Raw genomic sequence first — 17,813 nt, 5'->3', positions numbered from 1 at the left:
TGGCGCTAGCGAGATGGCTCTCTTTCTTCTCTGGGAGATACTTCTTTGCATATTATTTTCCCAATGAGCATTGCCACTAAATCTTCACACAGCTTGGTCTCTTTAAGGAGAGTCAGTACCCTATCCCTTTTTTATCGAATACTTACTAATGAAGCCTAGGACTGTTTCACTGTGAATACTAGTGATTGCCTAGGACTTATAGTAGTATGTCATGTAATTGGGATGTTCAGCACTGCCAAAAGCGAAGACTGTAATTTGTTCAAGTTTAAAGCATAAGAAAAAATCAAAAAATCAATTTGTCTACCATGAAAATGACAAATTGCAAGGAATGTGTTGTATATTTATTACACAGACTAATACAGCACTCAGCTCTCTTGACTTAAATCTTCAAGGCACTGTAAATATTACCCAGTTTGTAATCTAAACCAAGTTGATTGGTGTCCAGAATAACAAAAAGCTGTCACATACGGTCCATTTCGAAATATGAGGCTTACTGAGATGAAGTTTGCATTTCATATGCGAGTAGTCTCCAAATAAATTGGTTTTCTGAAGGCAAATTCCTGACTAACAGCATTGCTATGTACTGATGTATATTGAACTAGATGCACACGGAAACAAAGTGATTGTTTCTATAAAAGAAAATGCACCACCATACTATTGTTATATTTTACTGTATGCAGCATGTTAAGCAATGCAGCGTTCCTTCCAGTAATGCCCGATGTGGTTTTGTGATATATTCTGGTAACTCAATGAGGTGCAAATATTTGCTATGGTTTCTTCAAGTACCAGCAACTATTTTGCTGTGAATGTGTCACTGTCTTCATGTCGACACAAAGATGTTTGCTACGAATATTCATCTGCTAGAAGTGCCTAATATTTCTCTACCACACAACCCTCACCTGCTGAGAAGAACAATGCCAAGTTGTAGTTGTTTGTACTGAATGTTTATCACCTCTTTTCTCTGTAGCAAATTGGCAGAAAAAGTTAGAAATTAGCTCATACCATCCAAACCAGAGCCACCCATCTGTAGATTGCAGTGTTTCAGGGTTCTTGACCACCTTCAGTACAAAGCGGGGCACTGGTTGAGTGGATGAGATGCCTTAGGGCAGCTCAGGGGGTACTGTTCTTTTTTAAAGGACCCTCCCACACACAACTTCTTTGCAACCCCCTCCTCCTATGCAACCCTCACTCCTGTCTCTCAAACCAGACCAGGCAGCTGCTCGATTCATTTCCTACAAGTATATACTGTATGTCATGTCACTGTATATAGTGTCATGGTATAATACTATTGAGGGGGCCCTGAAAATAAAATCTTTTAGTCCTCCTCCTGGGTGGGCCCCCTCTGAGTTTGGGCTCCATAGCAGCTGTTTCCCCTGCTTCCACTAAAGCTTCGCCCCTGGTTCTCACTTATTTTTCAGGAAATGCTCCATGAGAAAAAGTATGAAAATTGGCTTACACCAACTAGACAAAAATTGCAAGTGGAAAAATATTATAGTATGACTTTTTGGTAACTATTTCTAGGTATATGTAGCAGTCACTAAAGCTTAATTTAGAACAATATTTTCTTAGTCTATGACAATTAAATGTTGATGCCATTATGTATGAATCCTGACGTACAGGATTCCACAATTTCTATCATGTGCTACAGTATATCCCCAAACTTTTGAAGTTGTGCAACCACTGTATGAGATGCTGTAGCCAAAGTAGTCCACAAAGAAACTACCACAAGGGCCCTTAAAGTGTAACTGTCATATTTTTTTTATTTGCTAGTTTATTAGAGCTAGGCATGTATACCTGAGGTTAGTCTGTCAATGATTGCCAAAAGATCTGTAATTACCTTATAATAACAGCTTTCTTTAATGTCCTCTGTTTCTTTTCACTGTTCCCTTAAAAGACAGTTACTAGGGCTTTCCTGTCTCCCAACTTAATGTAAACAGAAGACAGAGGGGCAGTCCTTCACGCTGCATGCCTGCATTAGGCTTCAGAGTAAGGAGGCGTGTCTCTCAGTAATCCAATCTGATTGGCTGGCAGGGAGCTGCTGGCTACAGCAAGTGTGTATGGGAAGTGAGGGAAAGCAGTTTTGGCCTCAGAGAAGGTCTTCATATTGTAAATGTTTAAACAGCTGTAACTAAGGGAAAAACTCCAGGTAAACAGTGGTATGTGAAGAAACTAAAGATTGTTTTATGCATAATGATGCTGCAGCAGTAACGTATGCTAAAATCGATTTTTTGATGAAAACATGACAGTTACCCTTTTACAAAGGTTAAAAAAAAAACTGTACAAATCAATTTACATTAGGCTAGTTTGAGATAGTCGCAATGTGTTTAACAGTCCATATTATGATGACCACAATATCTACAGTTCAACATATAAAGATAAATGATATTCTTTCATTTTTCTTTTCTAACAAAATATGTGTCAAACATAAAAAACAATAGCAATTGTGGCCAGAAAATTATACTTAGCACCAGACTAAAGTCACTTTAACAAAAAAAAATAATTGGCTTCTCTAATCCCCTAATAATCATTGTAAGAATTGCACTGCACCAAAACTAGGAAGAAAAGTTTTATGGAGCCCAGTGAGAATCATCTGTTTTCTTCTACTAAAACTATGAATTTCCCTGCTTGACATTTTAATTTTCCTGGATATTAGCTGGAAAATCACACATAAATATTCCTATAATCACATTTTTAAAATAATACTACATTATATAACTCGAGTTATTTTCTGTTTAGAATTACACAATTATACCAATAACTTCAGAAAATGACAACAGCCACAACTAAGTATTTTACCAGCCATCTCCACAAATCTGTGTGCCAAGAGGATTGTACCCATCTTTCTTCGGATCATAAGTTAAAGCTTCTTAGACCCAATGCAAAATCTGTAACAGGGTCCCTCTTATCTTTCATGTGCCACTTATAATACTGGTGTCTTATGTGGTGCAAGGGTCTTTGGGCTCCCCAAGCACCAGGGCTTGGGTGTGACTGTCATCTCTGCACCCTCTATAGCTATCCCCTTTCCTTTGTCTTAAAGCATCCCAAAAAATGTTCATCTTGTATTTGCACAGATATCTCCCAAGGTTGTCTAGATTTCTCTCACAGTCCAAAAACATACTCATAGATGAATTGTCTTTCCGTGATCATGTATGATGCGTATTATGACAATATGTTGGTGCTGCACAAAAAATGAGAAATAATTAAATGACCATTGCTGTTTGTTGCTATCGATATGTAGATGGGAACACTTTTGAAATATTTTTGAATAAATAAGTTAATATCATGTAACTATAAAAATAAATATTCAACTGTTGTATTTTATTATTCCTATAAATTTTTGTTTTATATTCAAATATTTTACAATTCACATGTGTAGATCACATTTTTACATTTAAATATTATAATTTGTACAAAAGAGTAGCATTATGCAAGTGTACGTGCTGTACATAGCCTCAAGAGACCATGCACAATACACAGATGTTTAGAAAGACTTCATTATGAAGGAATTCTGGTGGCTTGCAGCAGCTAATCCAGCAGTCACTAGTGTCTACTGATTGGAGCGTTGTGCCGTGCTTGAAGGCATCTTGAGGATTGATTCAACAGAAAATGGTAGGGGCTCATTGACAGAAAGTTTTGTCCCTGTGTCTTTCCCTACGAAAAAGTCCTTGCTGAACCTGTCAATAGTTAATTTGTATTTCTGGTTTTCCTTGGATGAACATTCTCTGAATTTCTTTGCAGGTTCTTCATAGGGGTCTTTGATACAAGGAGTTTTAAGGTCAGACAATGACTTCTCAAGATGTGCTTGTTGAAATAATGAGTGGAAAGGGCTATACTTTAGAGACAAAGGCTGTTTGGCGGCTTCCTTGCTGACCTTGTTAATTAAGCTCTCTGATGGAGACAAATGGTCCCTGTTAGAGACTTGTGAAAAGTTCCTTTTTGGAGGCGAAAATGCAGACCTTTCTCCACTGTCCTGTGGAATGTGCTGAGAAAGCATCATTTGTGTTTCCATTTTTGGAGGTGCCGACTCCTGTTCTGTAGGCTGGCATTCTATCACTGAGCTGGATTTTGAGTCCCAGTTTGACCCAGGCTTTAGCGCTTGCATGGCTGTTGCATTTAATAGACACTGTTGATATAGAAGGGCATCAGTGATCGGACCACTCTTGGGCCAAACCAAAAACCTGGAAGGGACAGGGTATTGTCTGTATGTTGTGGCCACACTGACATTAGAAGAAATCAGTTCCACATTCCCTGATCCTGAATACTGCATGGTGAGATCAAGGCAAGTGGGCAAAAAATTACAGAATTCTTTGTTAGGGTTATCAGCCTGTGAGTTCCCGAAAGCAGCTTTGTAGGAGTTGTACTCTGCAGCGTGCAACATTCGGCTGGGTAGGTAAAGGTTGGAAGACTGAGAGGCCTCCAGCATCTCCCTCTCTTTGTATTCCCTCTCTAACATAATGTTCTCCAGTTCCTTATCAGCAAAAGCCCGTCTCTTCCTCATCCTGTCACTCACAGGAGCTGGCAGTGGAGAGTTGGGCCCCATATAAGAATCTGCTGGCAGTGGTCGATAACCTGAAATCACAAGTTACTTTTTAGTTTAGCTTTTCAAATGCAATGGAAAGCAGATGTCACAACATTTACCAAAAAAGGGAGAGATTTATAATCTCCAATAGTTTACAATAGAATTTTCTGCAAAAAAAAAAAAGCTTACTCTATTCACTGGCCAACTGCCGAAATGCAGACTACAACGGTTAAGCTGCGCATATATGTATATATATATATATATATATATATATATATATATATATATATGTATATATAACTTTTTAGCAGGGGTGGCCTCGTCTGGTGCCCTTACTAACAATTACAGCAATAATAAACTTGGTCAATTTGAGACAATGTATAATTTAATTAATGCGACTCTACTGTAAACCATGGGATAATAGAGAAATATTCAGCATGGCCTTAGATTTTGATATGTTTTAGTAAGGTCTGCTATAGTCTAGTTAACTATTATTGCCAAATACAGGATCCAATTTTACATAGCTCATAGAAGATACTATAGCTTTCAGACCATCCAGATGCTGTTTATGTATACACCTGTCACATTACGAGGCCAGGATATAGGGATATACCTAGAATTGGTGGCATGTATTTCCTAGAGGCAGATCACTATGTACAAAGTACTACAGATGAGAGAGAAGACTGGAACTAGGAGAGAAAGGAAAAAAGACAGACAGTTAAGAGCAAGAATGGGAAAAGCAGCACAAAGAGATGCACTGAAATGGAGAAAACACAGAAGGCATCATGTACCAAAAGCATTGCTTATACTTCACTGGTTTATAGTGAACTGTTGGCATTTATAGGACATTTCATACAAGTCTCCGGAATGGGCAATGATATGGAGCCTGTATAATAGGTTTAGCTTGGTGTTAAAATTCTACTTTTGGGGCGATATATGTGTTGCAGCATTGCTACCCACCCCTTATGCACAAAATAAGCTATTGATTAAAACGCTGCTACTTTATACAGAGCCCTTTTCACATGCAGGTTTTATCACCCGGTTGTAACATATCCTGCACACACACATTACTGGGAAATCAACAGAATTTCCCTTGGTTTCTGAGTTTAAAAGGGATTCTACTACAGATCATTTGTATGCAAAATTCTGTTTCATTTGTCTGTAAATCCCTGCATAGTGTATGACAAATGCAGCACATTTGACAGATAGATTTGCATGTAAAATGTAATGCAAAACTGCTCTGCATAAGGACCAAACGTCCAAAAATTGTCCTAGAAAAGCAATGTCTACCGTGTACTGCATTTGAAATAATGTACAAGAAAGCAAATTGCAAAGCTGATACATAATAGATTAGAAAGTAATTGTATTTTATATTATTATTATATTTATTATTATTATTATTATTATTATATATCCTGTGAGCCTTATATTCCATTCATTTAACATAAACAGAATTGTTTTGTATGATTCGATTTTGCTTACATCATAATATATCATTGTATTTTTCGGATTTTTGTGTATACATTTAACTGCAATATATATTAGGATGAAAAAAGAGTAGATTCTAATAGAAGACAACATAAAACATACGTATATCAATGTCTAGAATTGTCCTCAGACGAATACATGTAAAATCATTCTATTGTTGGCAACAAAAAATACCCCAATAAAGAAATTATCTTTTGTTATTGTCATAATCAGGTTATGAGGCAGAATTTTACCTTCTAATATGCTCTTGGCCAGCAGGCTAGGGGTCCTAATATGTCGCTGATAAACTGTTTTTCTCTCTGTTACAGTCGGCTTCCCTGTCAAGCCTTTTTTATCCTGAAAAAAATATATATAAATGGTCATATTTATCTCCTATAATACTTAGCAATGGAATGCGTAGTGTCATACGTAACACCTAAACAGCGTGCACTATGCCATACATACATGGCCCATTATAGATAGCACAGTCTCATACGTAGGAGGACATGACACTTGAATAAATTACTATATAGAGAATTATAACACTTTATGGGGATTTTTTTCTTTCTTGTATTTTCATTTCTATCTTTTCTCTTTTTCCCCTAATTTGCTTATTACATACTCTGGAAGTTATGCTCTTTGTGGTAAACTGATAGAATAAATACTGTAAATAAAACATGAAAAAGGGAGGGCACGGCAATCAGGAAAACAATTCAGGTTGAGACAATAATGTTGATGGCCTCGTTGATGGCAGATTATTGTGGAGCGTGTTGTGGTGTAAACTTGCTCTCTACAGTGTACAGAAACAAGAACTGAGTGACTTAACCTCTAGCAAACACAATAAAAGGCGCAAGTGCCTATTTCTGAGTTTCTATACTAAATACTGCCCGTGCATTTTAGTGTTTAGAGGGAAAACACTGGGCTGCCCTGCTCCACACATAGCAGGAACACACCAGGTACCCGTGTCCTGAACTGAATGCCTCCACTGCACCAGTCACAACATTTAATAGTACTCTGACATGTTCTGCTCTGAACAAGTCCCTGTGCCCTCAGCCCCATACCACCACTGCAGTTACATCTGCCCACAGCCCTATACCACCACTGCAGTTACCACATAACAGGAACATCTGCCCACAGCCCTATACCCACTGCTATCCACTGACTGCCAATCACCATATACATTACAACTGGTACATGAATCTTCAGCTGCCATGTGTTCTGCACATAACAGGAACATACCTGGCACCTTTTCCCTTTCTCTACTACCAGTGACTACCATGTGCTATGTTGCTCTTGGTGTAACAGGTACTTATACCCACAGATGCCTTCCTCCACTGCCAATCACCACACCTAACAGGATCATGCCAATTACCCATTCAGCTCTTACTACTCTGACAGATACTTCATGAGCTTTACCCTGATATCATAATAAGTACATAGCATGTGTCTGTGCGCTTATCCATCTGCCAGTCACTACAGATTGTAATACTGCTACAGTCACCAGTGCCAGTACCAAGATATTGGGTCTTCACCATGCACGGGTATATATATTTTCCATATATTCCGCCCATATTTACATATTGGCCTCCACCTTTTCTCAGCAATATATTCCCTTCCTTTCATGCAACATTTTAATTGCACCCAATCTGACATAATATATGACCCCTCCTGTGGTGCAGAGAACATCAGGGTCACACCAGAGAACTCACAGTATTACAACGCCCAATTTCACACCCCCTACACAGTATATGTCACACCGAACACTGTCACTGGTCCCCGTTTTATACCCTGACTTGCTGACGATGTCCTTGATTCTATAGGTGTAACTATAAAGTATAACTTTCCAGACAATTGGATACAATCTAAAACAGGATTAACAGATTATACTGGACTAGAACCCATTTCTCAATGTTAGCTCCCCCTCTTATAGTCCAAGGCCCTAGTCAGTAATGTCCGGCTGGCTTTCTCATCATCCTTGTCTTTCATAGACTAAACCGTCTTAATGTCAGTCAGTGGCTAAATAGAAGGGTTTGACCACAGTGCACCTCAGGTTAACCAGTTATTTACTGCATGGTAGACACAAACTATTGATAAGATATATATTTATTATATGGATGAGGAGTATATATATATATATAATATAGTATATATAGAGTGCACTCACCTCAGTGGCCTGATGCCTCCTGAGGGCTACCTGTGCCGCCATGACCCTCTGCCTCTCCACCACCAGCAGGCAGTTGGCACACTGACAGTCTCTCCAGCGACAAAAACGTTTGTGGCCCTTGAGGCAGGATACGACCCCATGATTCCTGCAACGTGCACACTTGGGGGTCCTGCTCAGCTTCCTCTGTTCTCCTCCCTTGTCGGCAGTCTTGTGCTGGAGTTGCTGTTTTGTGTGCGCCACTCCGTCCCCGTCTTGCTCATCATCTTCCTCCTCCTCCTCTTCCTCTACCTCTACTGTCCTGTGGGGCTCCAGGTGCCGGCTGTCCCCCTCCAGCTCAACACTCTCCACATCAATCTCCGAGTCCCCAGCCAAAGAAGATGAGTATGATGAGTGCGGAGAGGAGGATGAGGTGGAGGGCGAAGAAGAGGGGACAGGCACTGGCTGCATCTCATACATGGCAGGATCCTTCCTCTGCGGGGTGTCCTCTCAACTGTGGGAATATAATATAAGACAAGACGTTACAGACTGCCACAGCGATCACATTATGCATATAATACACAATGTATATTTGATATATTACAATGAGCTTTACCTCTATGACACAAAAGTGATCATATATTTGGATCGATTGTTATTGTGTACTTCTATATCTACTATACACATATATATATATATACGACCTGGAAAATAATAATGTTGGCATCCTTGGGATTACTAATTTCGTTTATGGGATATTTGGTTATTATAAAAGTATCAAAATGAATCAGATAATGAACTGTTCTAAATGTAAATGGTTAAGTCCATAGACAGTGTACACATGATAGTGTCCTGGTAAATTGCTGGTGTGTAGTATTTATTCCTCTCATCTTGATCTATACAGCAAATATTGATTTAGTGTTATAGCTGGAAAAACGACACAGCGTAATAAAGACATCTGTAATGTCCTGGTGCAATGAACGAATAAATACACACAATTACATATCCAAGTAATACACAGAATATACCAAATACTGGGGAAATACATCAGGAGCCTAATCCAAGCGCAAATATGTGCAGTATTTAAAATTCACTGCTTCTATTTTGATATATATATATTACATAGCTAGAAAGATAGATCAATAGGCAGACAGATAAACAGATAATGGATAGATAGATAGATAGATAGATAGATAGATAGATAGATAGATAGATAGATAGATAGATATTATAGAGATATATAGGAGTTTGATAGATAGATAGATAGATAGATAATAGATAGATAGATAGATAGATAGATAGATAGATAGATAGATAGATAGATAGGAGATAGATATTATAGAGATATATAGATGGATAGATAGATAGATAGATAGATAGATAGATAGATAGATAGATAGATGTTATACTAATAGATAGATGGATATGAGATAGACAGATATTAGATAGATAGATAGATAGATAGATAGATAGATAGATAGATAGATAGATAGATAGATAGATATGAGATGGATAGATAGATAGACAGATAAGAAAGATATTCTTCTCGGGTGGGCACCAGCTAATTACTGATGTGTGCATTTTGCCGGATTTTCTCAGGACTGATAGGGGAGGTAAAGCGGGTCAGGCAGTATAGAGACCACAGTCAGAGTCGGGAAGGGCTGATAACAGAGACCAGTAGATGACATTCACCTGCACAGTTAGTGAATACACAGGGCAGCGCTTACCAGTACAGAGTAATGACGGCCGGGAGCACTACTCCGCCGTGTGCGCTTCCATCCAGGTCCGGGGCCGTGACGGGGATGTGAGCTCAGAGCCGCCGCTTTCTAATAGCTCGCCGGCCGCCCGGCGCACTCAGCACTTGTACAGTGCCGGCCTCACAGTCCCGGCAGCCTGCAGCCTGATTGGCTACCCCGGCTGCCTGCGTGCACTGTGATTGGTCGATGCGGCCCGCTGCCGTCCCGCCTACTCCACGCCTTGCCTTGTTTACTTGCGCTCTGTCTTGTCAATGGCACGTCTAGAGGTGGGAGCTCCTGATGGGACTCCCTAGTGTTAGCCCCGGGCGTGATCACCCGTAAACACGGGGCATTAGGGCTGTATTGTAAACAGCCAAGAGAATCTGCCCCGACCGACTGGAAATATTATGGGGCATTGAAATTAAACTGTAGTTGTGTTTATGTTTGCTGGATTATTGTTACCACAACCTCAGTGATTATCAGGAGCAAATACGGATGTTACCGCCGCCGATTCCATGGTTTACCTCATTCTTCATATTCATTTCCACTTTTAATGAAATTGTCAGCACAAAAGCTATCCTTATATATAAAATCCACACAACAGTACGTATGAAATAGAAAATCCGACCGACTGCACATGTATAATGAACTGACGTATTATTACATCAGTATCTGCCTCTCCGCCAATAAACTGTGTATATACCATACCCATACACCGTCTGCTTCACACATTCTACAGTTTACAACCATCCTGTATATTATTAGTATTTATACTCTATGTATTGCATGATGTATTATGTTGCCAGTTGCTATAAAAATGAATATATATATATTATGATTGTATATATCTCTAAACTAAAGACAGGAACACATGATATAACAAGGGGGCAATATATACTAATACATAATAGATGCATAGATAGATAGATATATACATGATATATAGAGTGTAATATATTATATCATGTATATGTATGTGTGTATGTATGTATATAGAAAGAGAGAATACTAGATGCATATACTGTAATACATATATAGATAATAGAAAATAATAAATGCATATACTGTATATCTACCCACATGAGCATATGACATATAGAGTGTACATTATAGATGCATAGATAGACAGACAGACAGATAGATATTAGACAGATAGATATTAGACAGATAGATAGATATTAGATAGATATTAGATAGATAGATAGATAGATAGATAGATAGATAGATAGATAGATAATAGATAGATATTAGATAGATAGATAGATAGATAGATACGATAGATATTAGATAGATAGATAGATACGATAGATATTAGATAGATAGATAGATAGATAGATACTGTAGATAGATAGATAGATAGATAGATATTAGATAGATAAATAGATAGGAGATATATAGATATTAGATAGATAGATATTAGATAGATAGATAGATAGATAGATATATATTAGATAGATAGATATTAGATAGATAGGAGATAGATAGATAGGAGATAGATATTAGATAGATAGATAGATAGATAGATAGATAGATAGATAGATAGATATTAGATAGATAGATAGATATATAGATAGATATGAGATAGATAGATGGATATTAGATATATAGATAGATAGATAGGAGATAGATAGATAGATAATAGATAGATAGATATTAGATAGATAGATAGATAGATAGATAGATAGATATTAGATAGATAGATATTAGATAGATAGATAGATATTAGATAGATAGATATTAGATAGATAGATATTAGATAGATAGATATTAGATAGATAGATATTAGATAGATAGATAGATAGATAGATAGATAGATAGATATGAGATAGATAGATAGATCGATAATAGATTGGAGATAGATAGATAGATAGATAGATAGATAGATAGATAGATAGATAGATAGATAGATATGAGATAGATAGATAGATAGATAATAGATAGATAGATAAGAGATAGATAGATAGATAATAGATAGATAGATATTAGATAGATAGATAGATAGATATTATAGAGATATATAGATGGATATTAGATAGATAGATAGATAGATAGATAGATAGATAGATAGATAGATAATAGATTGGAGATAGATAGATAGATAGATAGATAGATAATAGATAGATAGATAATAGATATATAGATAATAGATATATAGATAATAGATAGATAGATAGATAGATAGATAGATAATAGATAGATAGATATTAGATAGATAGATAAGAGATAGATAGATATTAGATACATGGATATTAGATAGATAGATATTAGATAGATAGATAGATAGATAGATAGATAGATAGATATTAGATAGATAGATAATAGATAGATAGATAGATAGATAGATAGATAGATAGATAGATATAAGATATATGGATGATAGATAGATAGATAGATATTAGATAGATAGATATTAGATAGATAGATAGATAGATAGATAGATAGATAGATAGATAGATATAAGATATATGGATGATAGATAGATAGATAGATAGATATTAGATAGATAGATATTAGATAGATAATAGATAGATATTAGATAGATAGATAGATAATAGATAGATGGATATTAGATAAATAGATATTAGATAGATAATAGATAGATATTAGATAGATAGATAGATAATAGATAGATGGATATTAGATAGATAGATATTAAACAGACAGACAGATAGATAGATATTAGATGGCATAAATGATGAAGTATGGCAGTCTATGGAGATCTGTTTTGTACTGGTTTTATAGCCCCATCAGCCTGAAGGGTATACAGATAAAAGCTGAGCTAGATTGCTCTATATACAGTCACAACACATAAATAAGATCTGCTGAATCACTTTCAACAATCTTTATCTCAACTAGAGACAATATTCAGCCCACAATCTTGCTTTGTGTACAGTAAACTTCCCTTAACTGCTCCTTGTTCTCCTGTCCTGAGCAGAGCTAGCTGGTCACAGCTCTCATGTGTCCCACAACAAAGCATGGCAGTGCCAACAGGTACAAACACAGGGAAAAGCTTTCACACAAGCATTTGCATTTTGTGTGTATATATATATATATTCTATCCTGGCAGCTGGCAACATCACAGCATATTCTGCATGGTTCAAAATCCATTTCAGTCAGGTTTAGATAGTCGCAGCCTGTTGCTGGTCAGACACTGTGGACCTTCATGTCCCAGTATTCCATTAACAACTCTACAACAAAGGAACTGGAAAAAAAAAAATGTTACTACTAGAGAATTTATGAAAAGTTTGATTCGGCTGATTCGCCGAAATTTGACAAAAAAAAAATCGCTTTGTGACAAATAACTTTGTCATGAAGCGCATTTTTTTGTAAGTAGCAGGTGCAATGACAGGGAGCAGCGATAGCTCCCCACCCTTCCCGTCATTGTACCCCTCAGATGCCGTGTTCATACATGATCCCAGGATCTGTGTTTAAAAACAGTGTGAAATTAAGATACATTTTTTTATTTTTATCAAACTTACCGCCTCCATTTGCTCGCGACGGGCCGGACGCCGCCATCTTGCATGAACATTTGTAGAGAAATCTTGCGCGGCGTGAGATTACATCATCACGCCGGCCGGCATGGTGATGTCATACATCACCACGCTTGGGATTTCGGCCGAGATCTTCAATCAAGATGGAGGCTGGCGGCCCGTCACGAGCAAATGGAGGAGGTAAGTATGATTTTTGTTTGTTTTTTTACACTATTTCAGGTTAAATCGATTCGCTGACACGAAGCACGAGGAAATTCGGCTTCGAGGCGAATCGAATTTATCCTGAAATTGGGATCAAATTTCACTTCATGGGATTCGATTCGCTCATCTCTAGTTACTACTACTATTACTATTACTACTACAACTACTATGCAGTTTTCAATATGGATGTGTTTTGTAGAAGGTCTTCTGTATGAATACACTGTAAGTGCTGGGGTCTTGTGTGCAATGACAAGGGAAAGTATAATCAGGAAAGGGGAAAGGAGATCATAACCTCAAGGTGAATGGATGGGCTTCTTACAACGATACAAAATAAACATGTCCTAAGTATAGTCACCTGAGTACATGGTACCCCCATAACTGTGTACATATGACCCTCAGAATATTCCCACTGTAACCATACCACAGCCGTGCCACTTAGATACATTGAGTGCCAAAGAAAATACATTCCACCTGGAACTGATTTTGCACAGATATATGAAAACTATGAAAATTATGCTGCTATCATTAGTTATTGTATGATGATTATTATTACTATTATTGTTACTTCTGTGACATAATTCTGATCATACACCCCAGGCATAGTAAATCCAGTGTCTCACCATCCTGCTCATTATTATTAATATTATTATTTATTATTAAAGCGCCATTCATTCCATAGCGCTGTACATATGAGAAGAGGTATACATACATAATACAGACAATTGCACTAATCATAAACAAGACGAGTTACAAACTGGTACAGAAAGAGTGAGGGCTTAAAATCTACATGGTATGGGAGAAGGACACAGTAGGTGCGGGTGAAGTTGGTCATGGCGGTATAGAGGCAGCAGGGTCACTGTAGGTTGTAGGCTTGTCTGAAGAGGTGGGTTTTCAGGTTTCTTTTGAAGGATTCTACTGTAGGTGAGAGTCTGATATGTTGGGGTATCGAGTCCAGAGTATGGGGGATGCACGGGAGAAATCTTGGAGTCGATTGTGGGAAGAGGCGATAAGAGGAGAGGGGAGAAGGAGGTCTTGTGAGGATCGGAGAGTGCATGTGGGGGTGTATCGGGAATGTAGCTCAGAGATGTAGGGAGGGGACAGGTTATGGACGGCCTTGTATGTATTTGTTAGTACTTTGAAGTGAAATCGCTGGGCAATGGGGAACCAGTGAAGGGATTGGCAGAGGGGAGAGGCAGAGGAGTAATAGAGTGAGAGGTGGATTAGTCGGGCAGCAGAGTAGAGGATAGATTGGAGGGGTGCGAGAGTGCTAGATGGAAGGCCACAGAGGAGAGTGTTGCGGTAGTCTAGGCGGGAGATGATGAGGGCATGTACAAGCATTTTCACAGATGTTTTTGCGTTGGAGGCGGCAGGTGGTGGAAAGGGCTTGGATGTGTGGTCGGAAGGAAAGGGCAGAATCCAAGGTCACTCCAAGGCAGCGGACTTGGTTGACCGGGGAGAGTGTGCAGCCATTGATCATGATAGATAGGTCTGTTGAGAGGTTGAGCAAGATGGGGGAAAGATTATGAATTCTGTTTTATCCATGTTAAGTTTTAGAAAGAGAAAGGCGAAGAAGGATGATATAGAAGATAGACATTGTGGGATTCTTGATAGTAAGGTGGTGATGTCTGGACCAGAGAGGTTGATTTGTGTGTCATCAGCGTAGGAGTGATACTGAAAGCCATGGGACTCTATGAGCTGTCCCAGGCCAAAAGTGTAGATAGAGAAGAGCAGGGGTCCTAGGACAGAGCCTTGCGCGACACCAACAGAGAGGGAATGAGACAAGGAGGTGGTGCGGGAGTGGGAGACGCTAAACGTCCGGTCTGTGAGGTATGATGTGATCCAGGATACGGCCAGGTCAGTAATGCCAAGAGATGAGAGAGTTTGCAACAGAAGGGAGTGGTCAACAGTGTTGAAGGCAGAGGACAGGTCAAGGAGAAGGAGGACAGAGTATTGTTTCTTGGTTTTGGCTGTCAGTAGGTCATTGGTGACTTTGGTAAGGGCAGTCTCAGTCGAGTGGTGGAGTCGGAAGCCAGATTGTAGGCGGTCAAAGAGGAAGCAGGAGGAGAGGTGAGAGGACAGTTCAGAATGGACATGTTGTTCAAGTAGCTTTGAGGCATACGGAAGAAGAGATATGGGGCGATAACTGGACAAAGAAGATGGGTCAAGTGAAGGCTTTTTGAGGATAGGTGTAATGGTAGCATGTTTAAAAGCAGAGGGGAAGACACCAGAGGTTAGTGATAGGTTGAAGAGATGAGTTAGGGCTGAGATAAACACTGTGGTGAGGTTAGGGATGAGGTGGGATGGGATTCGGTCAAGTGCTCAGGTGGTCAGATAAGATTTAGAGAGTAGAGTGGAAAGTTTTTCTTCTGGAATGGTGGAGAAGCGGGTTTTGGGAGAACAGGACCGAGCAGTTGTGTAGAGGGTCTGTGGGGACTGTGTAGTGAAGCTTTCTCTGATGTTGACTATATTTTGTTTGAAATATTTGGCAAAGTCCTCAGCTGAGAAGAGAGGAGAGGGTGGGGGCGCTGGGGGACGGAGAAGGGAGTAAAAAGTGCTAAAAAGTTGTTTAGGGCTGTGGGCCAGGGAAGATATGAGAGATGAGAAGTAGGCCTGTTTTGCATCAGCGAGTGAGGATTTGAATATGAGGAGGGATTGCTTGTATGCAGTGAAATGATCTTTAGAATGGGATTTCTTCCATCGCCGCTCAGCAGCCCCGGAAGCTTGTCTGAGTTTTTTGGTCAGGTTGGTGTGCCAGGGTTGTCTGTTAATTTTTCTGGTTTTGTTGTGTGTGAGGGGGAACAGTGTCCAGAGCTGTACTTATGGTGGTGTTATATAGGGTGGTGGCAGCATCTGTGTCTTGGAGGGAACAGATGGTAGAGAGTGGGAGAAGAGAGTCAGAAAGCAAGCGAAAATCGAGATGTTTAAGGCTCCTGCGGGGGTGTGCTAGTGTGTGGACTGGGGGAGCAGCAGAAAAGACCAACGAAGAGAAGGTGAGTAGGTTGTGGTCGGATAGTGGGAGAGGCGAATTAGAAAGGTTAGATAGGGAGCAGAGGCGGGTAAAGATAAGATCCAGAGTGTGACCATCTCTGTGGGTGGGAGCTGAAGACCACTGTGATAGGCCGAAGGAGGAAGAGAATGATAGGAGTTTAGAGGCGGTCGAGTGGCAGGTGTCAATAGGGATGTTGAAGTCACCCATGATGATAGTGGGGATGTCGGCAGAAAGAAAGTGTAGTAGCCAGGTGTTAAAGTGGTCAAGAAAGATGGTGGCTGGGACTGGGGGGCGGTAAATGATGGCTACTTGAAGGTTGGAGGGAGAGTAGATGCGAATAGAGTGTACTTGAAATGAGGTGAGTGTAATAGAGGGTGGCAGTGGAGTTGGGCTGTAGGAACAGATGTCTGATAGGAGAAGACCAACTCCTCCACCATGTTTGCAGCCGGGGCGGGGGTGTGTGAGTGAATTTAAATCCACTATAAGAGAGTGCAGCAGGAGAGGAGGTGTCAGAAGGTGTCAGCCATGTTTCTGTGAGACCCAGAAAGGAAAGGTTTTGAGAGATGAAAAGTTCATCAATGTACGACAGTCTTTTACAGACAGAGCGTGCGTTCCATAATGCTCCTGCGAGAGGAACCAAAGGAGCAGGGGTCAGAGGAATGGTTATTAGGTTTAAGGGGTTGCAGAAATTTGTAGAAGCAGATTTGTAGTGGGACATGGAGGTGATAGTGGGAATTTGCTGAGGGGGGCCTGGATTTGGAGAGATATTACCAGCAATAAGGAAAAGCAGAGAAAGTTTTAGTAGGTGAGAATAGGAGAGGGCAGGAGGTATCTGTGTGTGTTTGGGAAGGAAGTGTTTTATGTTGCTAAACAGGTTTGTGCAAGCGGTCAGATAAGAAGGTGAGATGGAGGGAGAGATGAATAGTTCCTTGCTGAGTAAATGGATGTGGGGATATTTCAGGAGGTTGTGGAAAAGTGGGAAGAGTAAGATGAAAAATTGAAACATTGTTTACAGTAAATATGTATGTAATCACCTGTGGTCCCCTTCTGGTCCAATTCTGGTATAATTCAGTATGTGCACTTAAGAGTTGCACTTGAGAGATGTTGCATTTGGAAAGACTAAATTATATTGCTCTGCCATCAGATCATCTATGTAGGGTGATAGTGATGATATAAATCACAGAAAAAATGCACCAAACGGATATGCCACTGACTATACTGGCTAGTCATAAATGCAGATATTAAAAGCTGAGACTTTTGCCAATATATT

The 17,813-nt window shown here is 39.3% G+C and overlaps 1 protein-coding gene across 1 annotated transcript; it reads right to left on the bottom strand.

The window, feature by feature from the left end:
• Positions 1-3,341: 3,341 nt before the first annotated feature.
• Positions 3,342-8,856, bottom strand: DMRT2 (doublesex and mab-3 related transcription factor 2). Its single transcript, XM_040420323.1, has 4 exons — positions 8,743-8,856; positions 8,151-8,640; positions 6,241-6,343; positions 3,342-4,569 (listed from the first exon to the last, which is right to left on the bottom strand). The coding sequence occupies exons 2-4, from the start codon at positions 8,604-8,606 to the stop codon at positions 3,548-3,550; spliced, it is 1,581 nt and encodes a 526-aa protein (XP_040276257.1). The 5' UTR covers positions 8,607-8,640; positions 8,743-8,856; the 3' UTR covers positions 3,342-3,547.
• Between the last annotated feature and the right edge of the window lie 8,957 nt (positions 8,857-17,813).

This window comes from Bufo bufo, chromosome 2 (genome assembly GCF_905171765.1).
Source record: "Bufo bufo chromosome 2, aBufBuf1.1, whole genome shotgun sequence".
Lineage (NCBI taxonomy): Eukaryota > Metazoa > Chordata > Amphibia > Anura > Bufonidae > Bufo > Bufo bufo.
The sequence above is the reverse complement of the archived record's forward strand: the minus strand, read 5'-3'. Positions and strand labels throughout refer to the sequence as shown.

Coding starts and splice junctions, on each gene's coding strand:
- DMRT2 (XM_040420323.1), bottom strand. CDS start 8,606: ATGTATGAGATGCAGCCAGTGCCTGTCCCCTCTTCTTCGCCCTCCACC. Junction 6,344..8,150: donor GGAGGCATCAGGCCACTGAG/GTGAGTGCACTC, acceptor TATTTTTTTCAG/GATAAAAAAGGCTTGACAGG. Junction 4,570..6,240: donor GGCCAAGAGCATATTAGAAG/GTAAAATTCTGC, acceptor TTGTGATTTCAG/GTTATCGACCACTGCCAGCA.